The 25,917-nt window shown below is 40.4% G+C and overlaps 2 protein-coding genes across 5 annotated transcripts in view; both read left to right on the top strand.

Moving 5' to 3' along the window:
* The first annotated feature begins 7,040 nt into the window (after nt 1-7,040).
* fam168a (family with sequence similarity 168 member A) overlaps nt 7,041-25,917 on the top strand; it is a 61,147-nt gene continuing 42,270 nt past the window's right edge. For 2 of the 4 annotated variants that reach the window (XM_057838842.1, XM_057838840.1), the window contains exon 1: nt 7,041-7,242. The gene's annotated coding sequence lies outside the window, so the exon portion shown is untranslated. The remainder of the gene's footprint in view (nt 7,243-25,917) is intronic. The other 2 variants (XM_057838844.1, XM_057838843.1) reach the window with 1 other exon arrangement.
* On the top strand, nt 7,249-24,527 carry LOC130917441 (uncharacterized). Its single transcript, XM_057838839.1, has 2 exons — nt 7,249-12,700; nt 12,795-24,527. The coding sequence occupies exon 2, from the start codon at nt 13,143-13,145 to the stop codon at nt 14,148-14,150; it is 1,008 nt and encodes a 335-aa protein (XP_057694822.1). The 5' UTR covers nt 7,249-12,700; nt 12,795-13,142; the 3' UTR covers nt 14,151-24,527.

Genomic DNA, 25,917 nt, shown 5'->3' with positions numbered 1-25,917 from the left:
GTGTTGTGTAATGTTGTCCTTCTATGTAATGTGCCGTTAGTAAAGACAATTTACCCTTTAAGGACTAACAAACAATATCAATAATATTATCATAATTTTGCACACGCCTTCTTGTCCGAGTCACCTGATGTTGAGGACCTGCCAATGTTGAATACCGATGCGATATCTAAGCAATATGTCAAGGAGGGGAAAAAAGCACACACAAATGTAAAATATTTTTTATATTTTGCATACATAATCATTTGAATGATGCTGTCTTACAATTAACTTCCCACGATAGCTAGCAAAACATTCTTCTCCAGGTGGTTTTTACATGACATGATCGGGTCCGATTGCCAATCATTTGATCTGATCTGATTGGGGCAACCCTTTTAATCATCGTCTTCGTCTTTTGACGACGATAATACTTATTAGTTTTAGTCACTTCAAAATGTATTTGTCTTCATCTAGTTTTTGTTGACGAAAACTCAAGACTAATTTCATCTATTTTAGTCAATGTTTACTCAAAAGGTTTTTGTCTGTAAATGAATTATACCCACCTGGACACCTCGAACTATGTGTAAAAAAAGTTGTCCGAGAGTTTAAGAGGACGTGCGCCGTAAGCATTAACCCAGAGGTGGGTAGAGTAGCCAAAAATTTTACTCAAGTAAGAGTGGCGTTACTTCAAAATAATATTACTCAAGTAAGAGTAAAAGTATACATTTAATAGTATATATATTGATACTGTACAATAACCCATTACATAACCACATTAAGCCGAACAATTTAAAAAAAAAAAATTATTAAAGAGAAAAAAAAACAGTAATGAAGCATTATTCGTCCAAAGAGCATGAGTGCCCTGCCCTCTAGTGGAGAAAATAGTTCCTAGTTTGAGTAGTGAATACTGTAGTTCCTTCATAGTAACTATTATGAAATTAAAAGGATCATATCTCCAGTTTTCCATGGTCAATCAGTGCCAAATAAAAACTGGGAGAGAGTTTTAAATCCGCAATTTCGATTCATGTTGAGGACAGCGCTCTACAGTATGTCAAATACTTCATTTGTTACGGTGCTTTAAAGACGCGTGATTAAACAGGCTAGCGTGATCATAGCGTTAAATTGGTATAATAGGAATATATAGGAAGGAAGGAATGCCACAACAATAGTAGAAATGTAAACACAAGTTGATATATGGGGAGTGTCCCGGGAAGTTGTATGCATCCTTTTACAGCTGATAACGTTCACACCTGAACTGCATTTTCACACTCCCAGTAGCGTTTGATAAATAATTTTCTTCCTTTAAAGTTAAGTTAGTCAATGTGTTTAATGTGTTTAAGAAAAACCCAAAGACAATTCGGTTGCCAGCTGCTGCGGAATGTATGCATTTTTTTGGGACACCCTATATATAAATTGCCAGCTTCAGAAGAATTAAGGAACTATGTTTAAATAAGACACTTCACTGGTCCTCGGCATACATCTAAGGGTGTTTGATAAACCTCTTCTTCTATCAGCTTCACGGGTGCTGGGTGGCGTCCTGCCTCGTCACCGGTCCTGGCCCCGGGGTTTTCAGCTTGGGCTTGTCTGGTTGCATCTGGTCGTGCGTGGGTCCCGTCGGGTGCACGGTGGTCTCGCGGGGGGATGGGACTGCTGTTTGGGTGCCGCCCCGGGGCCGTGGCCCTTACCTGGCCGGCCGGGGTGGGGTGGGTGGTGCATGCGGCGGCCACAGTTCCCTCCCGGGTCGGCCCAGTACCGGGGAGGTGCTCCCTGGTGTCATTCTGCACACCCCTCCGGTCCCGGGGGTGGGTTGGGGGGGTCGCGCCTCCATCCCCTTGGTCTGTCTCCGGTCCTGTCTCCCTCTCTGGGCCGCGGCGGCTGCCGCTGCCCTCCTACCGGCAGGGCCTCTCGGGGCCTTGGGTGGGGCTTGTTGTCCCTTGCCGGTGGGGTGGACGTCCCCTGGTCTCCGGCGCTAGGCGTAGCTCTTGTTCGGGGTGTGGGCTGGGTGCTCGGGGGGAGGGGGGGCATTTGCAGGTGCGCCGGGCGTGATCTGGGGCGGGGGTTGATCAGGGCCCTGGCGCTTCTCCCGCCCTGCGGCTGGTGGTTCTGGTGAACGGGGCCACGCCTGCGAGAGCCTGCCTCTTAATTCACGCACTCCTTACTTTGCACTGTAAATATCTTTCACCCTGGCACCTACATACTCATCCATTCCTCTGGGGAGAGTTGGGACGGGGCCATACAGTCCTGGCCGACTCCCCCCTGCTTTTAATGCATCACACCAAGGTTGCGGGATGGATGGGACCTGTTGGGGGGGGTGCTCACGGTCACCTCCTCACGGCAGGCCCACCATTCCTGCACCTTTTTTAACGCACCACACATATCATACTCCACAGGAGAGCTGCGGCAAAGGGCGGTGGGACTGGCGATTGGGCAGAAATTCTATGCAGTGGTCCCACTGCCCCAAACCGAGCTCTCCTATTTTAATGGATACATTGCACTACCCTCCCCACACAATCCCATCACAGTGCTGGGTAATGGCTGTCAGTGAGGGGACCTGGCAGCCATAGTAATAGGGTGGTAGCTTTTTCTCTATGGCGCTGCTCCCGGGGCGTGGCCTCCCCTCTGCCTGGGCTGCCGGCGGCAGGAGTGGGGGGAGGTCGGGGCTCCGATCTTGCGTTGCCCCGCGGCGGCTCCTCGGCGTCTCCTCGGCGCTCTCCTGCCTCTGCCTTCCCCTCTCTTCTCTGCCTGGATATCGGCCCTGCGCTCTGTCACCGGTCGCTGGCTGGACGCCGGTGTATCGGCTGGATGTCACCTGCTCCGGCGGGGGACCCTGCCCTGCCTGTTGGGCCGCTGGGGGTCCCATGGCATGCTGTGCCAGTTGGGGGGCTGCGGCGGTGGCTTATGGGCTGGGTGGGCGGACGGGGGTGGGGTCGGTGGTGCGTCCCCTCTTCCCATCCCTGAAGGCCGATTGATGGGAGCATGGGTGGCCCGGGGGACCACCGTGCATCCCAGGGGTGTGACGAGGGCTCCTTAGCTGGGCTGTGGGAAGAGGGATGCGCTGCGCTGCCCCCCCACCCCCCATGCTTTACGCTGGGGATGAGGTGTTGATGTTGGTGAGTTATTCCATTTTTCCTCCAAACATGGCATTGTGTGTTACACCCAAAAAATTCAACTAACGTTTCATCAGGCCACAAAATATTTTGCCAAAACTTCCGTGGAGTGTCCAAGTGCCTTTTTTGCAAACATTAAACAAGCAACAATGTTTTTTTTAGACAGCAGTGGCTTCCTCCGTGGAGTCCTCCCATGAACACCATTCTTGGTCATAGTTTTACATATAGTTGATGTGTGTACGGAGATATTGGACTTTTTTTTTTTTTGCCTGTTTGAGTATTCTGAGCTGAACTCTTGGCGTCATCCTTGGTGGACGGCCACTCCTTGGGAGAGAAGCAACAGTGCCAAACTCTCTCCATTTGTGGACAACTTCTCTGACTGTCGCTGAATGAAAATCCAGACTTAGAGATGGCTTTGTATCCTTTCCCGGCTTTATACAAATCAACAATCCTTGAAAGCAGGTCTTCAGACAGCTGTTTTGACCAAGCCATGATGCACAAAAGACAATGCTTCTCATCGAGACAATTCTTACCAGGTGTGTGTTTTATAGTGGGCAGGGTAGCTTTTAACCACTCATCAGTGATTGGGCACACACCTGACTTGAATTATTTGGTAAAAATTGATTTCAATTGCTCTTTAAGTCTACTTGGGGAGAGGGTTCACTTATTTTCCCCCTTCTGTCATTGTTTGCATGCTATCTTCACTAAAATATGAAAACCTACAAATGTTTGTGTGGTTTCAGTTTAAGCAGACAGTTTTTTTCATCTATGTGGTTTTGACAAAGATCGGATCGTATTTGATGGTGATTTTATGCAGAAATATGAGAAATTCCAAAAGGCTCAGATACTTTTTCATACCACTGTTTGCCGCATTTTCATTTGGTTGTCCTACCGTGAGACAAAAACAGGCATTTATGTTCTTATCTTTCAGTCTCCCTAATTCACGTTTGTAGCTCGTCATTGTTAAAATTTTTCATTGACAAAATATTTTCGTTGTCATTGTTGACGAAAACAACACTCACCCATACAGCATTTTTGCCTTTTGTATCCTGAAATTTCTTTTGTAAGAAGAGGCATTATTTCCCCATTGAAGCATGTTGTAACCTGAAAATTCTGTATTTAGAGACATTTGTAAGTACAGGTTCCACTGTACTGTGTTTTACCAAAAGTTGCAAACACGAAGTAGATCAAGTCATAAAAATGGTATTATTGATTTGTAAAGTGGCTAATCCAACCTTTGATAGTATTTTCCCTATGATTGATGAATATGGATGGGAAAATCTGAAAAGTGAAGGCTGTTGCGGATAAATGTTGTTGAGTCTCGAAATTGCTCGTTGAGTAGACATGCTGCCGTGCTTGGCCGCTTGTGACTCTCTTGACTCTCAAGTCTCTCTTAACTCTAGAGTGTCTGTGCCGGAAACGAGCAGAGCAAAATATAGTTTCCCCCCCAGAACCAGGGGTGAAAGTGGTTAGAATTTCTTGCCAGAACTACTCGACCTGAAGTTTGCCACGGAGACAGAAATTTTATGTATTTATTTATTTTTTCATTTTTTGGGGGGTGGGGGGGGCGTCAACAGTACTGGAATGCAAAGAAAATTGTTTTGGTCAGTTATTTCTATAACCCATACAAAAACTGATTTTCATTCAAAATTGTATTTTTTTCAATGATTTGCAAAATAAAAAATTAACCAAAACAGCAATAACCCCAACCTTGGTCTCCTAATTTTCATTTCCCTCATTTCCTCACATACTTAATGCCAAATTTTAACTACTTAAGAACATAAGATATATATTAAAATAAAGTTAATGATTTACCTGTTGTTGTGTTTTTAAAAAATAAGGATATAAGTAACATAAATTCAGAAAAATAAGTATAAATGACTTATATTGTGCACAGTGAGATGGAATATATTGTGAAGATCGCGCATTGACTTTTTTTTAATCATACGGAAATGAATAAGTAGCCTAACATAAATGAACAAATATCCAAATGTCCAAAGTGCACATTGACAGCTAAGATGTTCTGAACATCCCCATCAGAGCAAAAAAAAAAACACTAAATATGATGAATAAGCCTCCTTAACTCTTGCCTTGCTCTTAAAGATTTGATCCATTTTCTGTTGCATTGCCCTTTTTTGTTGCATCAATTCAACAAGCTTTTTAAATTTTATTTTTTTTGCTGTTTCAGAAAACATGCACATTTGAACCAATCAGAGCTAACTATCTCTGGTGATCACATTTCAGTATGTCAGCCAATGGCGTACCGCACGCAGGCTATTTTTAGACCGTGACGTCGCATTGTAAAGCGGAAGTAAAGCCGAAGTGGGACATTATAGATCCGCCCTCGGATAGACTTATCGTAATTTGTGCTACTTTTCGCTGGTAATCTTTCAAAAACGAACATGCCGATCACGCCTAGCTTTTTTGGAACTTGTAGAAACGACTCTAGACATTACGACACATGAAGGATGTTTTCTTCTTACGTTTACGGAAACTAAAAACTCGGGAGGAAAAAATGTGAAGACCGAATCAACTTGCGCGGACTTTAACACCAGCTCGGCGAATCCATTCATATTTCATATACAGTAAACATTATGTTGGGTTGGCATGGTCTTTCAGAGGACAAAGAGGTAAGCCATTTTTATATTTTTAACTTATTTTTTTAGCGTAACGTTGTGCCGTACTGCTTCTGTCTGACAATGAATAACCTGAAAAGAATTACAATGGTATTTGACTGCCACTGTTACCATTTCTGTTATATATATAAAAAAACAACTTTAGTAAGGGGGAAGTGTAAATAAATTATAGGATTAAGATATGTTATCAGTGAAAAAATTACAAGTGTTCGTTGGCTGTCACTGAGTAGCATTTGCGATCGCTACACAAAGCTAACTAAATTACCCCCAAGAACGGTAAGAGATGTAGGACAACCAGAGGATATATAAGAAAGACAGGGCTGATGGTAAAGGATAGCTTGTTGAAACAGGAGAATGTCATTGTCAGTCGCGTCGATAAAAAAAGCTAAAGCTATGCTAAGGTCGGCTCGTTTTTTTTCTTCTTTTTCAGCCTTCGACACTCAAGCCATCTCTTTAACTGAACATTCTTATGTTCTTCCACATCTTTGCCAGTGAATTTGGCACCAGGCACATCATTTTCGGAGAGAATTGGTAGGTTTAGCGCTGTAAACATCTCCTTCGTACACGATTTCCATTCATTTCCTACTAGAGACAAACGGTGGCTTCTCCCTACTTAGCAACAGTAGCTAATGTCATGAAATTAATGAGCGGAAGTGACGTGTTGCTTGTGGTACGCCATTGACTGGATAAATGAGTCCAGGCGTTTTGCTTTTCTGCGTGCATTCGCACATTGACGTGACCCGTCATCATCAGACTCAGATAGCTGCAGCAGCTGGGGAAACCTCCATGCTGTCCGTGGAATAAAATAAATAATAATTATCGGTGGAAACGGATTACGCTACACAAGCCCTTTATTATTCTTGTTGACAACACTTGTGTATGTAAGTCGGATGTTGGTAGATGGTTTTCTTCTTGGAGATAAAATGCATGTTTCTTTACATAGCGTTTTGACAGTTGCCGTCATATTTTCGGAATCAAAGCACCGTATACTGGAACAGCGTTCCGGCCCTGAATCTTATACCGGAACTGCGTTCCTGACCGTTCTGGCCCACTTTCACCCCTGCCCGGAACACAACATGCTTCACGCAAGTTCCCATGGTGAATTCTGTTAAGAGGTAGTGGTCACTATAAGGCTTATTTTTCAAGAATTTTGAAGCCCATATGTTCTCAAATTTTGGAGTGACCCCTAACCAGCACTCCAACTGTTACTTTTCAGGTATTGTAAGCCTTATTTAGTCCTTTTTTTTTTTAATTGGTGGTCGGTTACCCTCTTTCCTGCATCTCTGCATCCATCCTTCCTTCCTCCCCCAATCCCTCCCTTAACCCAGTGCATCCCCCATCCCCCACTCGTCTGTAGCTGAGAGTTGTCTGTAACAGCGCCACTGGGCCCACTCAAACGCAGTTCGAGCTCAAGCAGTCCGCAGCGACCCAAAGCAAAAGTCCACGCGAGAGAAAGACTATCACAATAGTCCACCGCACGCAAGTGAGGAAATAAATCTGGTTTCTTCGAGCGGGTGACGTTGGTAAGTGTCGTCGTCGCTGCGTGGGGGGGTCACCCATAACAGTGTTTTTGTTTAGTGGCTCTTTCTTTCCCTCGTATACCCTCGATTGTCCTCCCGTTGGCTGTGTTTGCTAGGCTAAGCAGGCTAGCCTAAACAGCAGAATGGAAAGGAGAATAGTTGCGATATCGCAATGGCTTTCAGTGGGACAAGTTTGTAGACGGGCCGTTCAAATATGTTGTTCTGGTCTAGTCTGGTCCGGTCCGGCGTGGCCCACTGCGGTTGCACCCCCCACCCCTTTTTTTTTTTTTTTTTTTTTTTTAATTATCTGCTAATCTTACCCCAGCTAACTGAGTGATTAGCAATTTGAATGGCGCTTGTGTTGGGAAGATGCAGGGATGCTACGGCGCTTCTTTGCGGTACACTTTGGAGCATGTGAGCTAAGCTAACATTCGTGCAGATTCCTGCCAGTGCTACGGAATGGGAGTATATCAACATGCGTGCACAATGGAGCTAACGTGGTGATAATTGGCAAGATGGCATCGGCGAGTTGCTTTTCAAAATGGTGTGTTGAGCTGGATAGAGTGTGACCATTTTTGTCCAACAATGGCTATTTTGCCATTGCTTGCTATATTTGGAACGTGACGCACCGTCAGTGCGTGCTACGTTGACAGATAGAAAAATATTAACCCACAATGGGGATGTATTAGGAAAATCGGCTGTAGTGGGTATTGTTGTAGAGTTTTGTTTTTATCCTGCTCATTACATATCAAGCTCACTTGGATTTAACCTGCTCTTAGGGCCATTACATATTATGAGTTTATAACACTACACCGTGTACATTTAATAATTAAAGCAACACTAGGTAACTTTTCAACCTTTCTAAAGTATTTTCATCACATTTGTGATATGTCGACTTACAATTAGTTGATTGACAGACAACTGCATTTTAGAGAGATTTTGTGCATTTTTTGTGTGAAAAAACTGAGCATGCTATTGTCATTGAACGAAGTGTGGTAATTAGGGCTGCAGCTATCGAATATTTTAGTAATCGAGTAATCGACTGAAAATTCTATCGATTAATCGAGTAATCGGATAAAACAAATATATTTTTAGGTGAAGAGCACTTATAGATTGACATGAGAAAATAAGACATTTTACCATTTTCAGTCAATCAATGTCTTTATTTTTTATGTATATTGTTGAAAACAGCCAACAATTAAATCTCAGATGTAACTACAATTAAAAAAAAAAAAAAAAAAAAAAGACTAATTCACTATATTATATATATATATCAGAGGTTGCGCTAGACATTTTCGTTGTCTGTCATTTTGACTGACAGGGTCATAAAAATCCGGTCATAGTCTATTTTTACCCGTCACTTAAATTTTTAAAATGATAATGATGACATATTCAATAGTTTTTATTCATTTTTAATTAATATTGTAACGCTTGCTTGGCGGCGAAAAATTAGACACAGAAGTCAAGGTATTTTTCTCCCTTTTTACTCTGCTTACCGCCAACAACTCCGCCCCCAAAGAAAAAGAGGCAACGATATAGACCCCAATCACCAACGTCACACAATGATCTTAATTGTGGTTGTCAGCCCAAAATATTCTAAACATATATTAAATGCATCTTACCAGATATAAAATGACTACTACATAGTCTGTGGTGATCGTTTGGTGCCCAGGTTTCTTGTCGAATTACAGCAGTCCATCGCGCTCTCATCTTCGGGTCTCTCAGAATATGGTAGAACTTAAGTCTCTCCGTCTATCTTCTCTGTTACAGCAACCAACCGCCACACACGCCTTCACCATTTTGATTATTAATATTAACGAGCAGAAAAACACGCTGTAATAGGAGGCATGTACGTAGCGGTAATGTGTAAACATGACGATATGGCGGCTCCAGTCAGGGGGGCGGAGTTGTGACGTCATGTGATTGGGGTCGATACACAGGTGGCAATCTTGTCCATCAATTGGATGACGCACTGGCACACCGGGTGCACCAATAAGAACCTCGCGTTAATGTGTCAATCACGGTGCCGCCGCCAGACCCCGGTGACGCTACAATATTCTGACAGAAGAGCCAACGACGTCATGCATTAAGAGAGACAATAGCTAATTAATATGCTAACTCGCCACCCTGTGGTCTGGGGTGTGAATTGCAACCTGTCAAAATGACGGACGGACTTCAGCTTTTTCCGTCACCGTTTTAAAAAACCGGTCAACGACGGAAAATATCCGGTTAACGCGACCCCTGATATATATATATATCACACACACACACCTAAAAATGCCTTTACGCTTGATAACACACATCACTTAAAAGTTAGGATTTTTTTCCACGTTTTTCAATTGAATTTCTATTTGTGTCGAGCCATTTTTAAGTTCTAGTAAAGTTTTAAGTTAGTCTAAACTGTAAGTCCTGATAGGATTTTGAGTTTTTGCAGTGTTCAAAATAAATGTATGATTCAGGCTGTATTGGAGCACATTAGGGACTAGTGCTACTTGGTGTTTCATCCAGCATTGACTACTGAGCTAAAATTGATAGTTAGCATTATTGAGTTTTTATTTGACACCCTCATCACTCCACAACGCTATGTTATGTTAAAGCCTGTATGTAAGACACGTTAGCCATGCATCGAAAGTGGTCTTAATTAATAGAAACCTAGCCCTCCGCAGGGCTAACGTTACGTGAGCTAATAGTGACAGTAACGTTAATCTTATATATTAGAGCTTAGCGCTCTTTATTAGCGCTTAGCGCTCTACTGCTTTAAGATGGCGGCTGTTTGCTAACGCTGCCCAGACGCGGCCTAGTCTGTCATTTCGCATCTAGTTCAACATACATGTGATCTCTATGAGACTCATCAGACGCTACCTGCAACTAACGTAGCATGTGCAGGCTAGTATTTAGCAACGTCGGTGTCGTTTGTAGCGGCTGTCTGCTGCAGTAAAATATTTTTTTTTTGCTTCTTCCTCTACGCACGTGACATCAGCGCGTTGTCCCGCATTAAAAGTAGTCCGAGCAAAACGTGATGCTTAGAGCTGTCAAAATAAACGATTACTCGAGGTGAATAAAATTACTCGGATCAGTTTTTAAACTCGAGTTACTCGAGTTGCTCGAGTATTCGTTTCAGCTCTAGTGGTAATTGTTAGATTTAGATCTGATGTTAAAACCTTATCATTTGTAGTGAATTTCATGTTGCTGCTTGGTAAATTTTACATGCACAAGGTGAGCGTTTCAAGGTCTGTTCCATATTTTCAACTATATTTTTGGGAATTTATTTCTTATATAGATTCGCTTAAGCATATGAAGAACAGGATGAGTATTTGTACACTACAATATCTCAGGGATCTGTGTTTGAGTGACTCTTAGTGTTGTGTATATTTTTTGTGTTCCTGTTTTTGTAAATAGGACAATTGAAGTGCCTTATTTATTTATTTTTTTAAAGAATTCTGCCATGTCTCACGAGGAGTACAGTATGTAAAAAGTGCCTCACTTGCCACGTTTACATGGAGCCAAATATTCCAATTACAATCGGAATATTTGTTCAAACCGAATAAATGTGTTCCATATAAACACCTCATTCGGAATGAACAGGCCCAAACCGAATGGAATTTCATTCCGATTCACAGGGGTGGAATATTCCTTTTCCCAAACCGATTAGAAGTAAAATTATATCATGTAAACAGGGAAGCGGAATGGTGTCTGGTTGCGTTCTTTCTTCGCATGCTCCATAGGTGGTGACGTCACTTGGTGACGTAAGTAACGTCACTTGCAACATGGCTTCCAAGCACACGCACAGCGCACCCATACAACTTTTTAAATGAACGGCGTATCATTCTGAAGTTTTGTTTCCACTCGAAAAGTTAAAACAGCAGCTGATCTGACGATCGATCTCCATGTTTTGCAACGTGACGCTTTGTTTTGATTAATCTGCGTATGTCAGACGGCAGTTGTCAAACGTCCTTTCGGAATAAAGGCAGTCATATGTAAACGCTGGATCCGAATAGGTGAAGTGACATGTAAACAGCTGATGTGAAATTTTCATTCGGAATGATTTGAATCGGTATGAATAAAAGTCAGCATGTAAACGTGGCTACTGATTGTTTTTCTTTCATGCATGTTTTTGTGTTTCTTTGTATTGCACAGTTTTGTATCGGTTGTGCTGTAGTATGTGTGTAATTGATTGAATTAAAAAAAAAAAACTAGTTGAATGACACCGCTTTTTTTTTTTTCTTAATCATGAGGCGGTCTGTATCGCTTCCACTGACACTAATTAATAAACGTCATAATGTATTGACGGGGCGCAGGGCCGAATTATAGGGGGCTCTTTGTTAAAGCCGACCGAGTGGAAAAATTGTTTGTTTGTTGAAAATTCTTGTGAAAAATGCGTAAATCCCTGAATTCTTTATAGATTTGGATGTAAAACAGTCTCGATTCTTAGTTAAAAGCAAAAAAAAACAACAAAAAAAACATGCAGGTAGCATTTATTTCACATAAATATTGTGAACTATGAGGCTAGTCAGTAAGGAAATTAGCCCTCACCATATGTAAACAAAGAGCTTTTTCCATTGAAAATTCTCGTGACTACGGTAAATGCGTAAATCCTTGAATTCTTTTTAGATATGGACGTAAAAGAGGCTCGATTCTTTGTTAAAAGAAAAAAGAAAAAAAAAAACATGCAGGTAGCATTTATTTCACATAAATATTGCAAACTAGGAGGCCAGTCAGTAAGGAAATAAGCTCCCGCTATATGTAAACAAAGAGCTTTTTGCGTTGAAAATTCTTGTGAATAAATGCTTAAATCCCTGATTTTTTTATACATATGGACGTAAAGTCTCAATTCTTGGTTAAAAGCAAAAAAACTGAGCAGGTAACATTTCAAAGTATAATGCCAATGCTGTAGCAGCTAATTTTTCCCATTGATTTTTTTCACAACATTTCAAAATGCATGCATGGTACAAAAAATATAATAATCACCTTGAATCCTCAAACAAATCACTCCTGAGACAATCCTTCCTGTTTGTATGCAGTACAGCTTTCATACTTTTTCAACCTTAATCCGGCGTTAGATTGCTGCATGTGACCGACTGCTAATAAATGAAGCAATGAATGGGGAATGTGTCATGTCAATACATTATGAAGTCTATGACTAATTATATTTGAGGAGGGTGGCAGGAACCTTGCCACATAAAAAATAAATGTGCTGACTGCTTTACAGCCTATGTCACTTCCCCCTTTTCTCATTCATTATGAAGACTTGAAGTTGATGCGAACGCTTTGGGGCGAATTCTGCAAAGATGGCAGACCAACAAAAGAAACAAAATTTTGCCTGAGGAGGGGAAAAAGTGAGGCTACCAGGGATAAATGGATTCTCAAGAATAAACATTGGCCCAGCTTTCACTCGCTGGCGTGACAACCCCCCCACTCCACTCCACCCCACCCCAACCGAACTCGTCAGCGCTGTAAGGAGGTTAGCCACACTAAGTACACTGTTGCTAACATTCATATGTTATTGTTTAACGACCAATGGATTCATTACTTTATTCCATTCATCCTTTACACAGCTGCTGGAAACAGAAATGTTTAATCCATCTGCAGGCGACCGGGAGATTTTGAGTTTACGACACCGCGCGGGTGTGCGCTGGTCGTCATGGAAAACGAATTCTTCCTTAAGGCAAAACACTACCGCTTTTGTCCACCGGCATCGCTAAAATCGTCAGAAACAAAAGTTACCTAGTGTCGCTTTAAGCGTTTCGGATGTGAGATGTATGGGTGGATTTTGGGGTTGAAAATACAATTTTTTTCTAGTTTTTGCATTCCGTTTATAGTAGGGGTGTAACGGTACACAAAAATCTCGGTTCGGTACGTACCTCGGTTTTGAGGTCACGGGTCGGTTCATAGGCCGCAGTTTGATGATCGACTTTGTGATCGTGTCATTGGACTTGCGGCCGCATGTTTTGGACACTCGGGTGAAGAGAGGGGCGGAGCTGTCAACTGATCACCACCTGGTGGTGTGTTGGCTCCGATGGTGGGGGAAGATGCTGGTCAGACCTGGCAGGCCCAAACGTATTGTGAGGGTCTGCTGGGAACGTCTGGCAGAATCCCCTGTCAGAAAGGGCTTCCACACCCACCTCCGGCAGAACTTCTCCCTTGTCCCGGGGGAGGTGGGGGACATTGAGTCCGAGTGGACCATGTTCCGCACCTCCATTGTTGAGGCGGCCGATCGGAGCTGTGGCCGTAAGGTGGTTGGTGCCTGTCGTGGCGGCAATCCCCGAACCCGCTGGTGGACACCTGGGGTAAGGGATGCCGTCAAGCTGAAGAAGGAGGCCTATCGGGCCTTTTTGGCCTGTGGGACTCCGGAGGCAGCTGACAGGTACCGGCTGACCAAGCGGACTGCGGCTTCGGCGGTCGCCGAGGCAAAAACTCGGACATCGGAGGAGTTCGGTGAGGCCATGGAAAACGACTTCCGGACGGCTTCGAGGAAATTCTGGTCCACCATCCGGCGTCTGAGGAGAGGAAAGCAGTGCACCATTAACACTGTGTATAGTGAAGATGGTGTACTGCTGACCTCGACTCGGGACGTCGTGAGTCGGTGGGGAGAATACTTCGAAGCCCTCCTCAATTCCACCGACACGCCTTCCTTTGAGGAAGCAGAGTCTGGGGACTCTGAGGTGGGCTCTTCAATCTCTGGGGTTGAAGTCACTGAGGTGGTTGGTAAGCTCCTCGGAACTGCCCGGAACACCTCTCCAGGGAGGCGTCCAGGAGGCATCCGAACCAGATGCCCGAGGGTATATGCAGCGATGGGTAAAAGTGAATTTATTAAAAAATGGATGGAAGAAGGTATATTTAAGAGGTGGCTGTCCCCCTTTGAAAATAACAACAATATGTATGTGACCAATACCATATATAAAAAAAAGTAATATATCACGGTAATTTGTATCACAACAGGTTATCGACATACTCTCACCAAGAATCGATGTATCGCTTCAAAAAGGTGTCACTGTTTTTATTTAAAAAAAAACAACAACAAAAAACAATAGGAACCAACAGGTTGCTACCAAAATCTTCCATTAGAATAGTGTTTACATTAGATTGCCAACTTATTTTGACTGGATTGGACGTCTAGCGCCGTCAATAGTATTGAAACTAGAGCATTCACAGCTTGTCTTTTGTGGGCATTTGCAGGTCACGTTCATGTTTGGGCATTTAAAGGTTACCTTCTGTTGTTTTTGAGTCATTTCCTATTCATTTGAGGACATTATTGAGTCACGTCCCTTTCATTAACCCAAAATCATCAGGGAGTGACCTGTCAATGCCCCAAAACCAAAAGGAAGTGACCCAAAATGCCTCAAAAGGAAAAGGAATTGACTGACAATCAACAGGAAATCGCGTCAAATGCCCCAAAATAAACTTGTTGCCTGGTATTGGCTGCCACTGACGGCCAATGATGTCCAATCCGTTTGAAGCGGGAGGGATAGCAATGGATAATTTGCTGTCATCCCTCCAGTTTCAAATGGATTGGACGTCTACTAGTGATAAACTCACAGCAGAAGGATGAAAACAGCTTGTTTTTCTGTTTATAAGTTGTTTTGTGGATTTTCCTAGAATGATATCCTGATAATTGTTATATCGCCATATGGTGAGATCGTTATCGTGAGCTTTGTATCGCAAATTCTATTGTATCGTGAACTACCTAGAGGTTCCCACCTAGCTTTTTGTGTTAACCATGATGTTGAACAATCATTGTTTTTAAGTAATTTGAGAATTGTTTTGCGGCTCCCATGATGCCATTCTTCAGATAAGATGCAAAGAGGAAAGAAACTTGAAAATAAATGGCCATCTTAAATACCCTTTCTCATAGAGGTGTAACGGTACACAAAAATCTCGGTTCGGTACGTACCTCGTTTTTGAGGGCACGGTTCGGTTCATTTTCGGTACAGTAAGAAAACAAAATGCAAAATATAAATGTGCTAGTTGTTTATTACACACCTTTGTGCTTTCAACAGTAGGAACATTAGCCTATACAAAGCTAGAATTCTGCTAAAAAAGTAGCGGGTATTTAAAGATAATCCAACAACAATTTGCCTTTCAGACGCCGCGTATTGGTCAGCTTTCTTTCTGAAAGAAAAAAGAAGTCCTGTGCTAAAGAGAAAAGCAATCCCAATAACAAAGATTTTAACATGTATTTTACAAATGAAATGCCTCAATGAATCTATTTTTTTATCTTATGAACGATTTTTAAAAGCTTAATTGGTGGATTTTCTCAGGTTAAAGCGCCACACAGAAATTAATAAATTTAATTGTGTAAGCATTAGAGCAGGGCGGTAAACCGAAAATTTACCGTCACCGAAATTCGTAACGATGACCGACGTAATTTTGACCATGTCGGTAAATTCGGTAAATTAATAAAACAAGAAAATATAGTCTTTTCATCCTGCTTTGATTCTGTCGTTCGTCTATGTTCATTCCCCTTTAAGAAAGCAGTCAATGGGCTTACGTAGAGAGTCACGTGATCATCAAGAAGCCAATCAAACAAAGGCCTGGTAAGCTAACGCTAGCAGCTAACGCTACAAGCAAAACGTGATGGAGTGTGGCTTAAGGGAGGTTCACCAAACTTTCACCCGACATTTAGTAGACTCTTGGTGGCATCCAGACGGACTTTCACCCGCTCTCCTCCCTTGTTCTCACGATTTCCAGAGATGGTGCTTTCGTGGCTTTCTACTGGTAGCCAGGCTAACGCTAGCTAGCGGCTAACGCTACAAATGAACGTGATGGAGTCTGATAGCGGCTCTAACCTTGTCGAAACGCCTGAACTTAATGAGTGGATTGGGCACGGACAGCATCTAGCAACTACTATGTGGCGTTATTTTGTATCTGTCTGTGTGTGATTCCTCTGATAGCTTTTGTGATGGTAAAGCATTCAGCATAAAGTACAATCCAACGGCAAAACTTATAATGACCGAGAAATGGCCCCAGCTATTTTTCTGTATGTGCTTATTTCTGTGTCATTATTGCTATCATAAAATCTTAAGCGTTTCATTTGAAAAAGATCAATATAGCTTTAATGTGTGTGTGTCTCTCTGTTTGTTTGGGGGTTCATTTGTGCGTGCATTTATTAAAAAATGCACTTGGGGAGACCCTGAAACCATAAAGTAAACACTTGTATTTAATAATTATGTCACAGCAGCCATTAACAATAAGTTGTCTTTTTGAAGTGTACTGTTCAAGCTGCAAGTCATTTGTGTTACAATGACGTTTGCACAGGCATATTGATTTTGATAATGTACATTGTTCAAGTCATACACGCTGTTATAAATGTTCATACTTGAATTCTTATTGCTTACGATACATTTTTATAAACTTAATGTTTAGACTGCACGTACAATTGTTAAATATGGTATATGAAATTGCTGGTAAATAAATCAACAAGAAACAGTTGATCTGTATTTCATGCATTGATTCAGATTTTCAAATTATATAACAGTACGCTTGGGCGAATTTATCGTCATTTATCGTTATCGAGATAAATCTGCTCAATTTATCGTGATACATGTTTAAGGCCATATCGCCCAGCCCTAGTAAGCATGATCTGTTTATTATTCTTATTATTTAATTACAGGTGTTTTAGCTCATTTCACTTTATTTTCTTTAAATGGGCTATTTTTTATTTTATTATGTGTTTTATATTTGGCAAATGTGATGTAGTATTCATTTATATTCTATATTTTATGTTGTATAACTTTAGTTCCTATGTGAATATTAGTTCCTACTTGTTCTGTTGTGGTAGGAGGGTTTTGTATTGAACACAGGGCCATGTTGGTTATTATTATAGCAGAGAAGACAGCAAATCAACAAAGACAAGTCAACTGTGCCCCGATCTACCACTCAAGAGATCTGATGGACTCAAAAAGTGGGTTAAGATTGCATATTAGTTTAAAAATCGACCGGATCCACCGTATTTTTACACGAGTGACTTCCGGTCTGCATGTTCCTAGCTACCGGTAGTAGTATTGATGCAGGAGGGTCGCGTCTCGCGTCAAATAATAAACTCTGCCGTTCTTTTCGCGTGCGTCGTGTTGAGCAGCTTTTGGGACGCGTCTAACACGTGTGCATTGGCTGATTGACTTTAACGCCCGCGTTTCACTGCGTTCTCGCGGCGGCCACGTTGTCGCGCCGTTGACGTTTCTGGGTTATACTTTCCTACCGTGTTGGTCCTCATTATAGTAGAGAAGACGGAGTAAATATAATGTACACAAATAAACTGTAACCCAATCGACTCACAGCCTCGAAAAGTAAGGGTTACATTACGTCAGAAACTCCGAGCACCACGTACCGAAACGGTTCAATACAAATACATGTACCGTTACGCCCTTACTAGTTTCTCATAACTGGCTTCACCTGTGTATGTAGGTCAAGAGTCAATGAGCTTGCCAAACAAATTTTGTGTTCCAATAACTAACGCTGGAGGTATTGAAATCAAGATACAACAAAAGGAGCCCATATTCATGCACATTTCTTCTTGTTCGTCTGCTATATGATATATTTAGCTGAAATTGATGATTCATTGATGATTTACATACCTGTCAACCCGAGGCCGTTGGCAATCTTACAAATAGTGACATATGCCCTTACAAATTGATGACTAATCTTACAATGTTTTATATAGCGTGCAATATGAAACAAAAATAAAACTCAATATCTAAAAGAATATGAATTTATTGGTAATATTGTCACATATAACCTGGTGCAATCAAAGAACAATCCATATCTTCAGCTACATCATGATTACTAAAATTTAACAGTGACTTTTGTTATAATTGTACGTAGCACTTCTGGCAATTTCTATCATGTCTTTTGATCGTTGGACTTCATGGCACTTCAGCTCGCAATTCAGTTTGACTTGAAGGTAGTTCGTTAGTGTGTCCAATTATAAATTAAAAAGGTCAATTGATAATATTAACTTACCGATGCAATCTTTGGGTTAAGGAACATTTCTTTTGCTAATTCAGAACAGTGATCAGCAATAGTTGCAGGCAAATTGTGTTCGGCAACACATTGGCAGAATAAAATCTCCGATTTCGTCACTTTTCATTCTGCAGACTGCATGTTTGACAAGTGTTGTTAATCTTGCAGTTAAAAAGTAATTAATTACAGTTCCAAATTTCTTCTCCCTAAAAGTAATTGAGTTAGTAACAGTTACCTGAATGTAAGAGTAATTAGTTACTTGGCAAAGTAACTGGTGTTACCTTTCATGTATTTTTTTTTTCATTTTTTTCAACAAAACAAAAGGAAAAAACATAGTAACCTTTGCTATGTTTTGGAAGTCATTTCATGTTGTGAATCTACCGTTAAAGTTGTTAAAATTGCTCCTGTCTTTGCATTAGTTCCCTTCTGTCTACTTTTGACATGTTAAAGTTTTAAAAGTGTTTCATCATTTAAAGATGGATTTAAGTCAAGATTTTGCCGATTTAGGAGTATTTTAAATAAAAAATTACTTAAGTTTGCTAGGAAGGTTCACTACAACAGAGCCTTTCTGAGAAGTCTACTGCTTTAAGATGGCGGTTGTTTGCTAACGCTGCTGAGTCTGTCATTTCGCATCTAGTTCTATATGCATATGATATCTAGTGTAGCATCAAGAGAGCGTAGATTGTGGGCTGTAGGCTACAGTCAGGAAATATTGGAGCCACCTTAGCCTAGCATCGCGTTTGAAACTGCGTCACAACACTCTTCCCTCCTTCCCACTCCCGCTCTTCTTTCTCCGTGTCTCTGACTTTTCTCACGTCATTCAACCATTGTAGCAATGCATAGTGACGCACATTGTCTCTTTGCCGAAACGGTGACAAAATCCGAACGGAGAAAAAAAAACTTAATGCATGAAAAACGTACAGATTTTGAACCTACAGCGTACATATTTAAAAATCAGTGCGCACTTGTACAAATTATGCCAAAACCGTACAACTTCACAGGTTATCTATAAAGGAAGGGGGGCCCCAAACTTTTTCATCACACCGTAAATACTAAGAAAGCTCATCTTTATGTACATTACCACCACTTTTTTAGCAAACAAAAAAGTCCAATATTTTTTTTCCTCAACCAGCACTAAAATCTTTTCTTTTCCAATCTACGCCACTGCAAGTACAATTTAGCCATTAAAAAAAACCCTAAGCAGATATCTTCCAAAATGTTGTAGACCAATGTAATTAAAACATTAATCGATTATCAAAATAACTGCAAGTTGCTGTCATTGTAAAGGTCAAAGGTTACATTGCAGAAGTCCATGAATAATATGTTTATTTTCATTTTTTTAATCGAAGTGCTCATGCTGAAATGTTAAAGAAGCTATTTCAATTTCAATTTCAAAGGTGATCATCACATTCTGTAGGAGACAAAAAGGAAAAGGGTGGGTAAATAGTATGCTGTTTTTTGGTGGGGTGTTGGAGCATTGAGTGCAGCCTCATGTGCATGAATGGTGGGCTGTACAGGGCGGCCGTAAAACTGTCAAGACAAAAAAGCTAGAGTCTCTTAAGTTACTAGAGGCTGGTCCCATAACAGACTGCTATAGGACCACTTCTTTCTCATGTAGTTCAAGCACAGAATGAGTTGTTCGTCGTAGATTAGAGAACAAGACATCAGTTTTCACATAGTGTCTCATGTTGTGATGGGTATGTTATGTTGCAGCCTTGCAAATTATGTTCAAATTGAAATTGGGCTAAACATCCCACTCACTAATGAAAAATAAGATCTAGTTACTCGTGTCATTTTGCTCAGGGGATGGTCTTTAGCCATGGTTGATCTTAGTAGATTTGTTTTGGCTGTACCAAATTTGTATCAAGTAATGACATATAATGTCAGTTATATTACTTCATATTTACAAGTGCTGTTGGTATGATATCCTTGTTAGTTTATTCACAACACTGAGTGTAATATGTTGTGTAAAATATCACTTCCTACTTGAAACAACTACATGAAAAAAAGTACTTTTACCACTAAAGATGTCCATGATCCTATCATGTGATGGGGAATCAGGCTTGATCATGCTATTTTTACAAGTTCGTAATCAGGTGAAAAAGAAAGAGTAATGTAATGTCATTATTTTATTACGTTTTAATTAAGGCCGCAACAAGTAATTGATTTATAAATTAGTCGCCAACAAATTTGGTAATTGATTTTTGCTGGCAGCTATGATAAGCAGTCCCGTTTGGGTCCCTGTCTGTGTGTAATGTGAGGCTGCGAGCCCGCCAGTGATTAGAGCAAGAGAGAGAGTTCACTGCTACACTTGGGTTGGGTTGCTCAATCAATAATATTACCAAGTGTCAAGAGTTAGACTGTATTTTGTGTTGTTAGATCCAGTGTGCCTTCGTCAGAAGTGAATAAATGAAGCCAATTGTATTGCTTGTATTCTTTGTTGATGAGACGTTACTACTTAACACTGAGCGCTAAGCAAGTTAGCGATTTTGCTTATCCGTGTCTTAAGTGTCTGTTTGTATTGTGTTTTGGAGAAGCATATTAGCACTTGAGTTATTGTAAGATTGTAAAATTGTGTCATTTATGTTTATTAAGAAACCACACACATAAACCAAGCTTAGTCTCCTTTCAACACAAAATCCCATTCAAACTGTAAATTGTCGTACAAAAGAGTGTGCTTTGAAGTTGGATTTGGATTGTATTTATGAACAACTGTTTTATAAAGAAAACTGATTCATTACAGACTGCGTTCTCCTCATTTGATTTTGTTGTTTAGTTTGTTTAAAGAAAATAAATGTCATTGACACAATTTTTATCAGTGCTTTGCCCGCAAGAAAAAAAAATGTCAATCAGCTGCACTTTTTTATATCTGAATGAAGAGGACCTTTGTCTGATTTGTGTACTGAGAAATTATTTTTAAGTTTTATACTCGGAACTTTTATTAAATAGTTTACAAGTTTTATGTACTTAAAACAGTATACAGTGATCCCTCGCTACTTTGCGCTTCAAACTTCGCACCCTCAGTCCATCACAATGATTAGGCCTGTCACGATGACAAATTTTAGTAGGCGATATTGTCTCATAAATTATTGCCAATATGCAATATTATTGCCAATTTTTTTGAACCAGTTCAACCACCAATGTAGTGACAATACATCCTAATAAACCATCCATTGAAATGCTATAAATTGCTATTCTTTAATTAAACACAAACTATATTAAAAATAATAAATATTAAAAAAACACACACAATGCATAACGAGTCAATTGAAAGCTAGCTAAGTGCTGAATATGAAATAGATTAGAAACACAATGCCATTTTGTTCTCTGCCAATTAGGCCATCATAAGTGTTTACTCAGTATTTGATCCAAAATGACAGTCATCTTATCCTGCAAAGTGCACATGTGAGCAAATTGAAGCCAAATAATTCATTGACTGATTTTTTAAAAATAAAGGGTGTCATTTTAAAGCTATTCTTAGTGTAGAATCTGAAGTATGAGGGATTAACTCCAGAAATCGTTATTTACTAGTATATGTTGAACATGATGTACTTTTATTTTGAAATGTTCACCGGAAGTACATTCACCAAACCACTAACAGTAAGCTTAACACTCCGTAAAAAAATGTCATGCAAGTGGTGTCAGAATTTTTTTTTTTTTTCATTTTTTAGTTTGCAAACGCAGTTAACCAGCTTTTTCATGTTGGGAGTGTCTCCTTTTAAAATACAATTTTGTGTTTTGGAGAAGACTGTCAATGTTGTATAGCAGGCTACAGTGGTTAGTACATTGACTTTTTTCAATGAGCCTCAATGTAGCAATGCTAACGTTTTACAATGTTTAATACAGACGTGTTTCCTTATTTTGTATTTCTGAATTTTAATTCTACGGCGTGCTGATGACCACTAAACATCTGTGAAAGGACCTGGAGTCACATATACCATCAACACGCACGTTTGCCGAGTGCACTCAGCACACACAAACACACACACGCACAAATGAATACATGCACGGACGCATCCGGCGATAAATCGCAGCCGCGAAAATTACCACCCTCATATTTATTTACTGTGCGATAAATGGACTTACAAAATACGACAGGCGACAGGCTTAGCAGTGAGTGCACTGGAGTTGCTTATTAAGGTAAATGATGATTGACAGATGTTTAATTTTGAAATTCGGTTCTCTGGCAAGATCAAAGCGGCGAATGCGTCAATCATCGTTTAACTTGTTAAACAGTTGCTGCGGCAACAGATTTTGTGTAAGTGAGCAGCTCAGTGGATTTGAGTGGACTCACTCAACTCAATGAAGCATTTAATAAACCCAGGCATTCTTCGACTTCATTCTTGTTTGAAAATAATTTGGTCGTACAATAGCATGTTTAAAATTTATCATAATTATTACATTTGAAGTGCTTAAAAACCATTTATTAAAATATATATATTAGTGATGCACGCTAATACATTTTTCAACCGATGACGATAACCGATAATTTCCTCCTGATTCCAACCGATAACCGATAATGTCAAGCCGATAATTCTATTAAGATTTATGTAAAATTTTAAAGTATACACAAAAGAAAATATTACTTTGCAAAAATATAATTCATTGCTCTTTTTTTCAACATAAAATATGAACAAATATTCAATTCCAACATCTAAATAATGACAGATTTTCTGACATTGTGTAATGGTAAACTTTTGGCAACAATTACTTACAGAGTAAATACCTAAGTTGCACAAAAATGCCTTTAAAAGTAAGCCATTTCTAACATAAATAACATTAATACACTGCAAAACACACCTCCTTAAAACTAGTCAGTTTTAAGTGTAAATCTATTGGAAATAAGTGAAATTATCTGCCAGCGCTTCAAGTGTATTTCTCTCAGATTTCTTGGAAAAAAATAGCTAGCTGAAAATAATCTTAACAGCTTTATTTTAAGCAATACATTATTATACTTAATCCTAAAAAAAAAAAAAAAAAAAAAAACTTGGAAGAAGAAAAGATTTTGAATAATATTTGTGGCTACAGAATATTACTGTTATTACATTACAACAGGAATGTGCATATTTAAATTGATAAGTGTTAATAAGTGCCAATAAGTTTTGATTATCTACTGTGACTGTAATTGAGCAGACAAATAAGTTAAATTCATTTGAAAAGTGATTGCTAATGTTATATGCTTTTTTGCACACTGTGAAAATTATTAACTCAAAAGAGCGAGATGTCACATACCCATTCTGCAGCGCTTTGTTTACATTTGCGGCACTCACGACATTTGCTTTACAGCAGCTAAACTGATACACGGCAGTACTATTTGGATGGAGTTGGAGCTCGCATCTCCGTGCGTGTTGTTTTGTGCCTGAGTTTTGTTAAGCCGAAAATAAAGGCAGCGTTACAAAGTCATCTGACCGCTTGTTATTTTACATACTGAATGCATTATTGACTGGCTGACTTCGTTTTCTCCATGTTTAAATTATCATCTAACCACTGTGCCGTCATGATAAGCTTGTTTACTGGACATCACTTTTCCAAATGTACGTGGTAAAAATGTGATTGGCATGTTTTTCATGAAGAATGGTGGTCGTATAAACTGCATTATTTTTTTTATCCAGGGCTTTGGCTCTCGGGTCATTTCGGTAAAAAAAAATCGTGTCTTGTCTCGGCGGCTACGTTCGTACTGGATAATCCGCCCGCACCGGCCGGTTCGCCGCGGCTTATTCGGGGCCTGGCTCTGCTCGCACACCGTGGGGGAACGGCGAGGCGTCGGCGGCCTGCCGGACCGGCCAGAGCGGCAGGCTCCGTCGGGAGACGGCTACTTGCAGACTATCGGTCTCTAGTCATGCCGGTGTTTAGCCTTAGATGCGAGTTTACCACCCGCCTTGGGCTGCTTTCCCAAACAACCCGACTCTGTATTGTCACAAGCCTCCTAGTTTAGCTTATGTTTACAATAGCTTTAGCATTCCCGCTAGCAGCAGCCTCGTATTCGTTCCAAAAATCTTTGTGATGCAGTTTTAAATGGATGCTGGGTTAGTGGTTTTGAATGAGGACACTTTCTTTCGGCCTCGTGGAACTTCTGCGGTACATGTTTCGCAGATGACGAGAGCGTCGTTTTTTTTAGTAACAGCCGCCATAATATTCAACTATTTCTTGTTGTGTAACTCCGCCTCCTCAACCCCTCCTCCCTCAGGGGCTTCAGAGAGGGGAGGGTTTGAGGAGGCGGCGTGCTGTATTCTTCAGTTGTGCACATTTGGAGGCTAAATCAAGTATATAATTATCGGCTTGCATTATCGGTTGAATTTTTTTATTATCTGGATTATCTGTGTGACGTCATAATTGCCATTATCGGCCGATAATTATCGGCAACCGATATTATCGTGTAGCTTTAATTCGGAAAAAAAGTGAAAAAACATGTCCTATATATATATATATATATATATATATATATATATATAGTGTAATTTAAAAAGAAAGCTTTTATGTATGTATGTATATATCTCTTTCCAGTGCTATATCTGAATAAATACAGTACATTGAACACACACACACACAAAAAAAAAAGCGCTACTTCGCGGTTTTTCACCTATTGTCGTGGCTTCTGGTCCCCATTAACCACGACAAATGAGGGATCACAGTAGTTGTAGACTACATTTAAGTTAGGAAGCTGTAATAAAATATTATTTTAAAAGGAAATCGTGAAACCTTTTGTCTTCACTGTTTTTTACAACATGCCAAAAACAACATCAAGTGAAATTGTGAAGGTAATTGAAAAAAGTGACATTTATCTAATTAATCGTTTAATTAGTCATCCGATTAATTGATTATAGGAATAATCATTAGTTGCAGCCCTAGTTTTCATGTTTAACTGGGGGTATAAATCATCAATTTCCTGATGGTGCGATATTGATTCTTTGAACAATGGTACAATAACAACGATTCAATTTGAAACAAGGCTTCTGTCGATGTATCGTTACTAGAGCTGAAACGAATACTCGAGCAACTTGAGTAACTCGAGTTTAAAAACTGATCCGAGTAATTTTATTCACCTCGAGTAATCGTTTATTTTGACAGCTCTAAGCATCACGTTTTGTTCGGACTACTTTTAATGCGGAACAACGCGCTGATGTCACGTGCGGAAAGGAAGAAGGGGAAGAAAAAAAAAAAAACTTACTGCAGCCAACAGCCGCACAAATGACGCCGACGTTGCTAAATACAAGCCCGCACGATGCTACGTTGGTTGCAGCAGGCATGAAAATCTCTCACCTTTCGGCGAAATTCGCCGTTTTGAAGTCAAAAAGGGCGACCTACGTGAATTGCGTAGATCCGAGGAGAAATTCTTTTTGGGAGGAGGGGGGGGTCGGGAGGTTTTATTTAATTATTATTATCATCATGTGATTAACTTAGTACGTAAACTGATCGGTTCTTGAAAAAAGTGACACGGACAGTCAACAAATCCTTCTAGATGCTTCGCTGACGAGAACCAATCATCGGCCCAAGCTGCGAGCCATTATTCCAAACGCGCGCACTCCTTACGTGAAAGAAGGAGTGCTCAGCGAGCCTTTGGTTGCATTGCAAAACTGCGAAAACAAAAAAGCAGGCCTTATCCACACCGGGGCAGACCAGAGCGCAGCATACACACTTGCCTGTATTTGCCAGCAGATTGAATTTGGTGAGTAATGGTTTCAATCGTTTTCACATTTTGCGATATAAAAAAGTTAATGCCAT

This window comes from Corythoichthys intestinalis, chromosome 6 (assembly GCF_030265065.1).
Source record: "Corythoichthys intestinalis isolate RoL2023-P3 chromosome 6, ASM3026506v1, whole genome shotgun sequence".
Lineage (NCBI taxonomy): Eukaryota > Metazoa > Chordata > Actinopteri > Syngnathiformes > Syngnathidae > Corythoichthys > Corythoichthys intestinalis.
This window is presented reverse-complemented; position numbering and strand designations above follow the sequence as displayed.

What these genes read in the sequence shown, in the direction of transcription:
- LOC130917441 (XM_057838839.1), top strand. Translation starts at nt 13,143, where the DNA reads ATGATCGACTTTGTGATCGTGTCATTGGACTTGCGGCCGCATGTTTTG.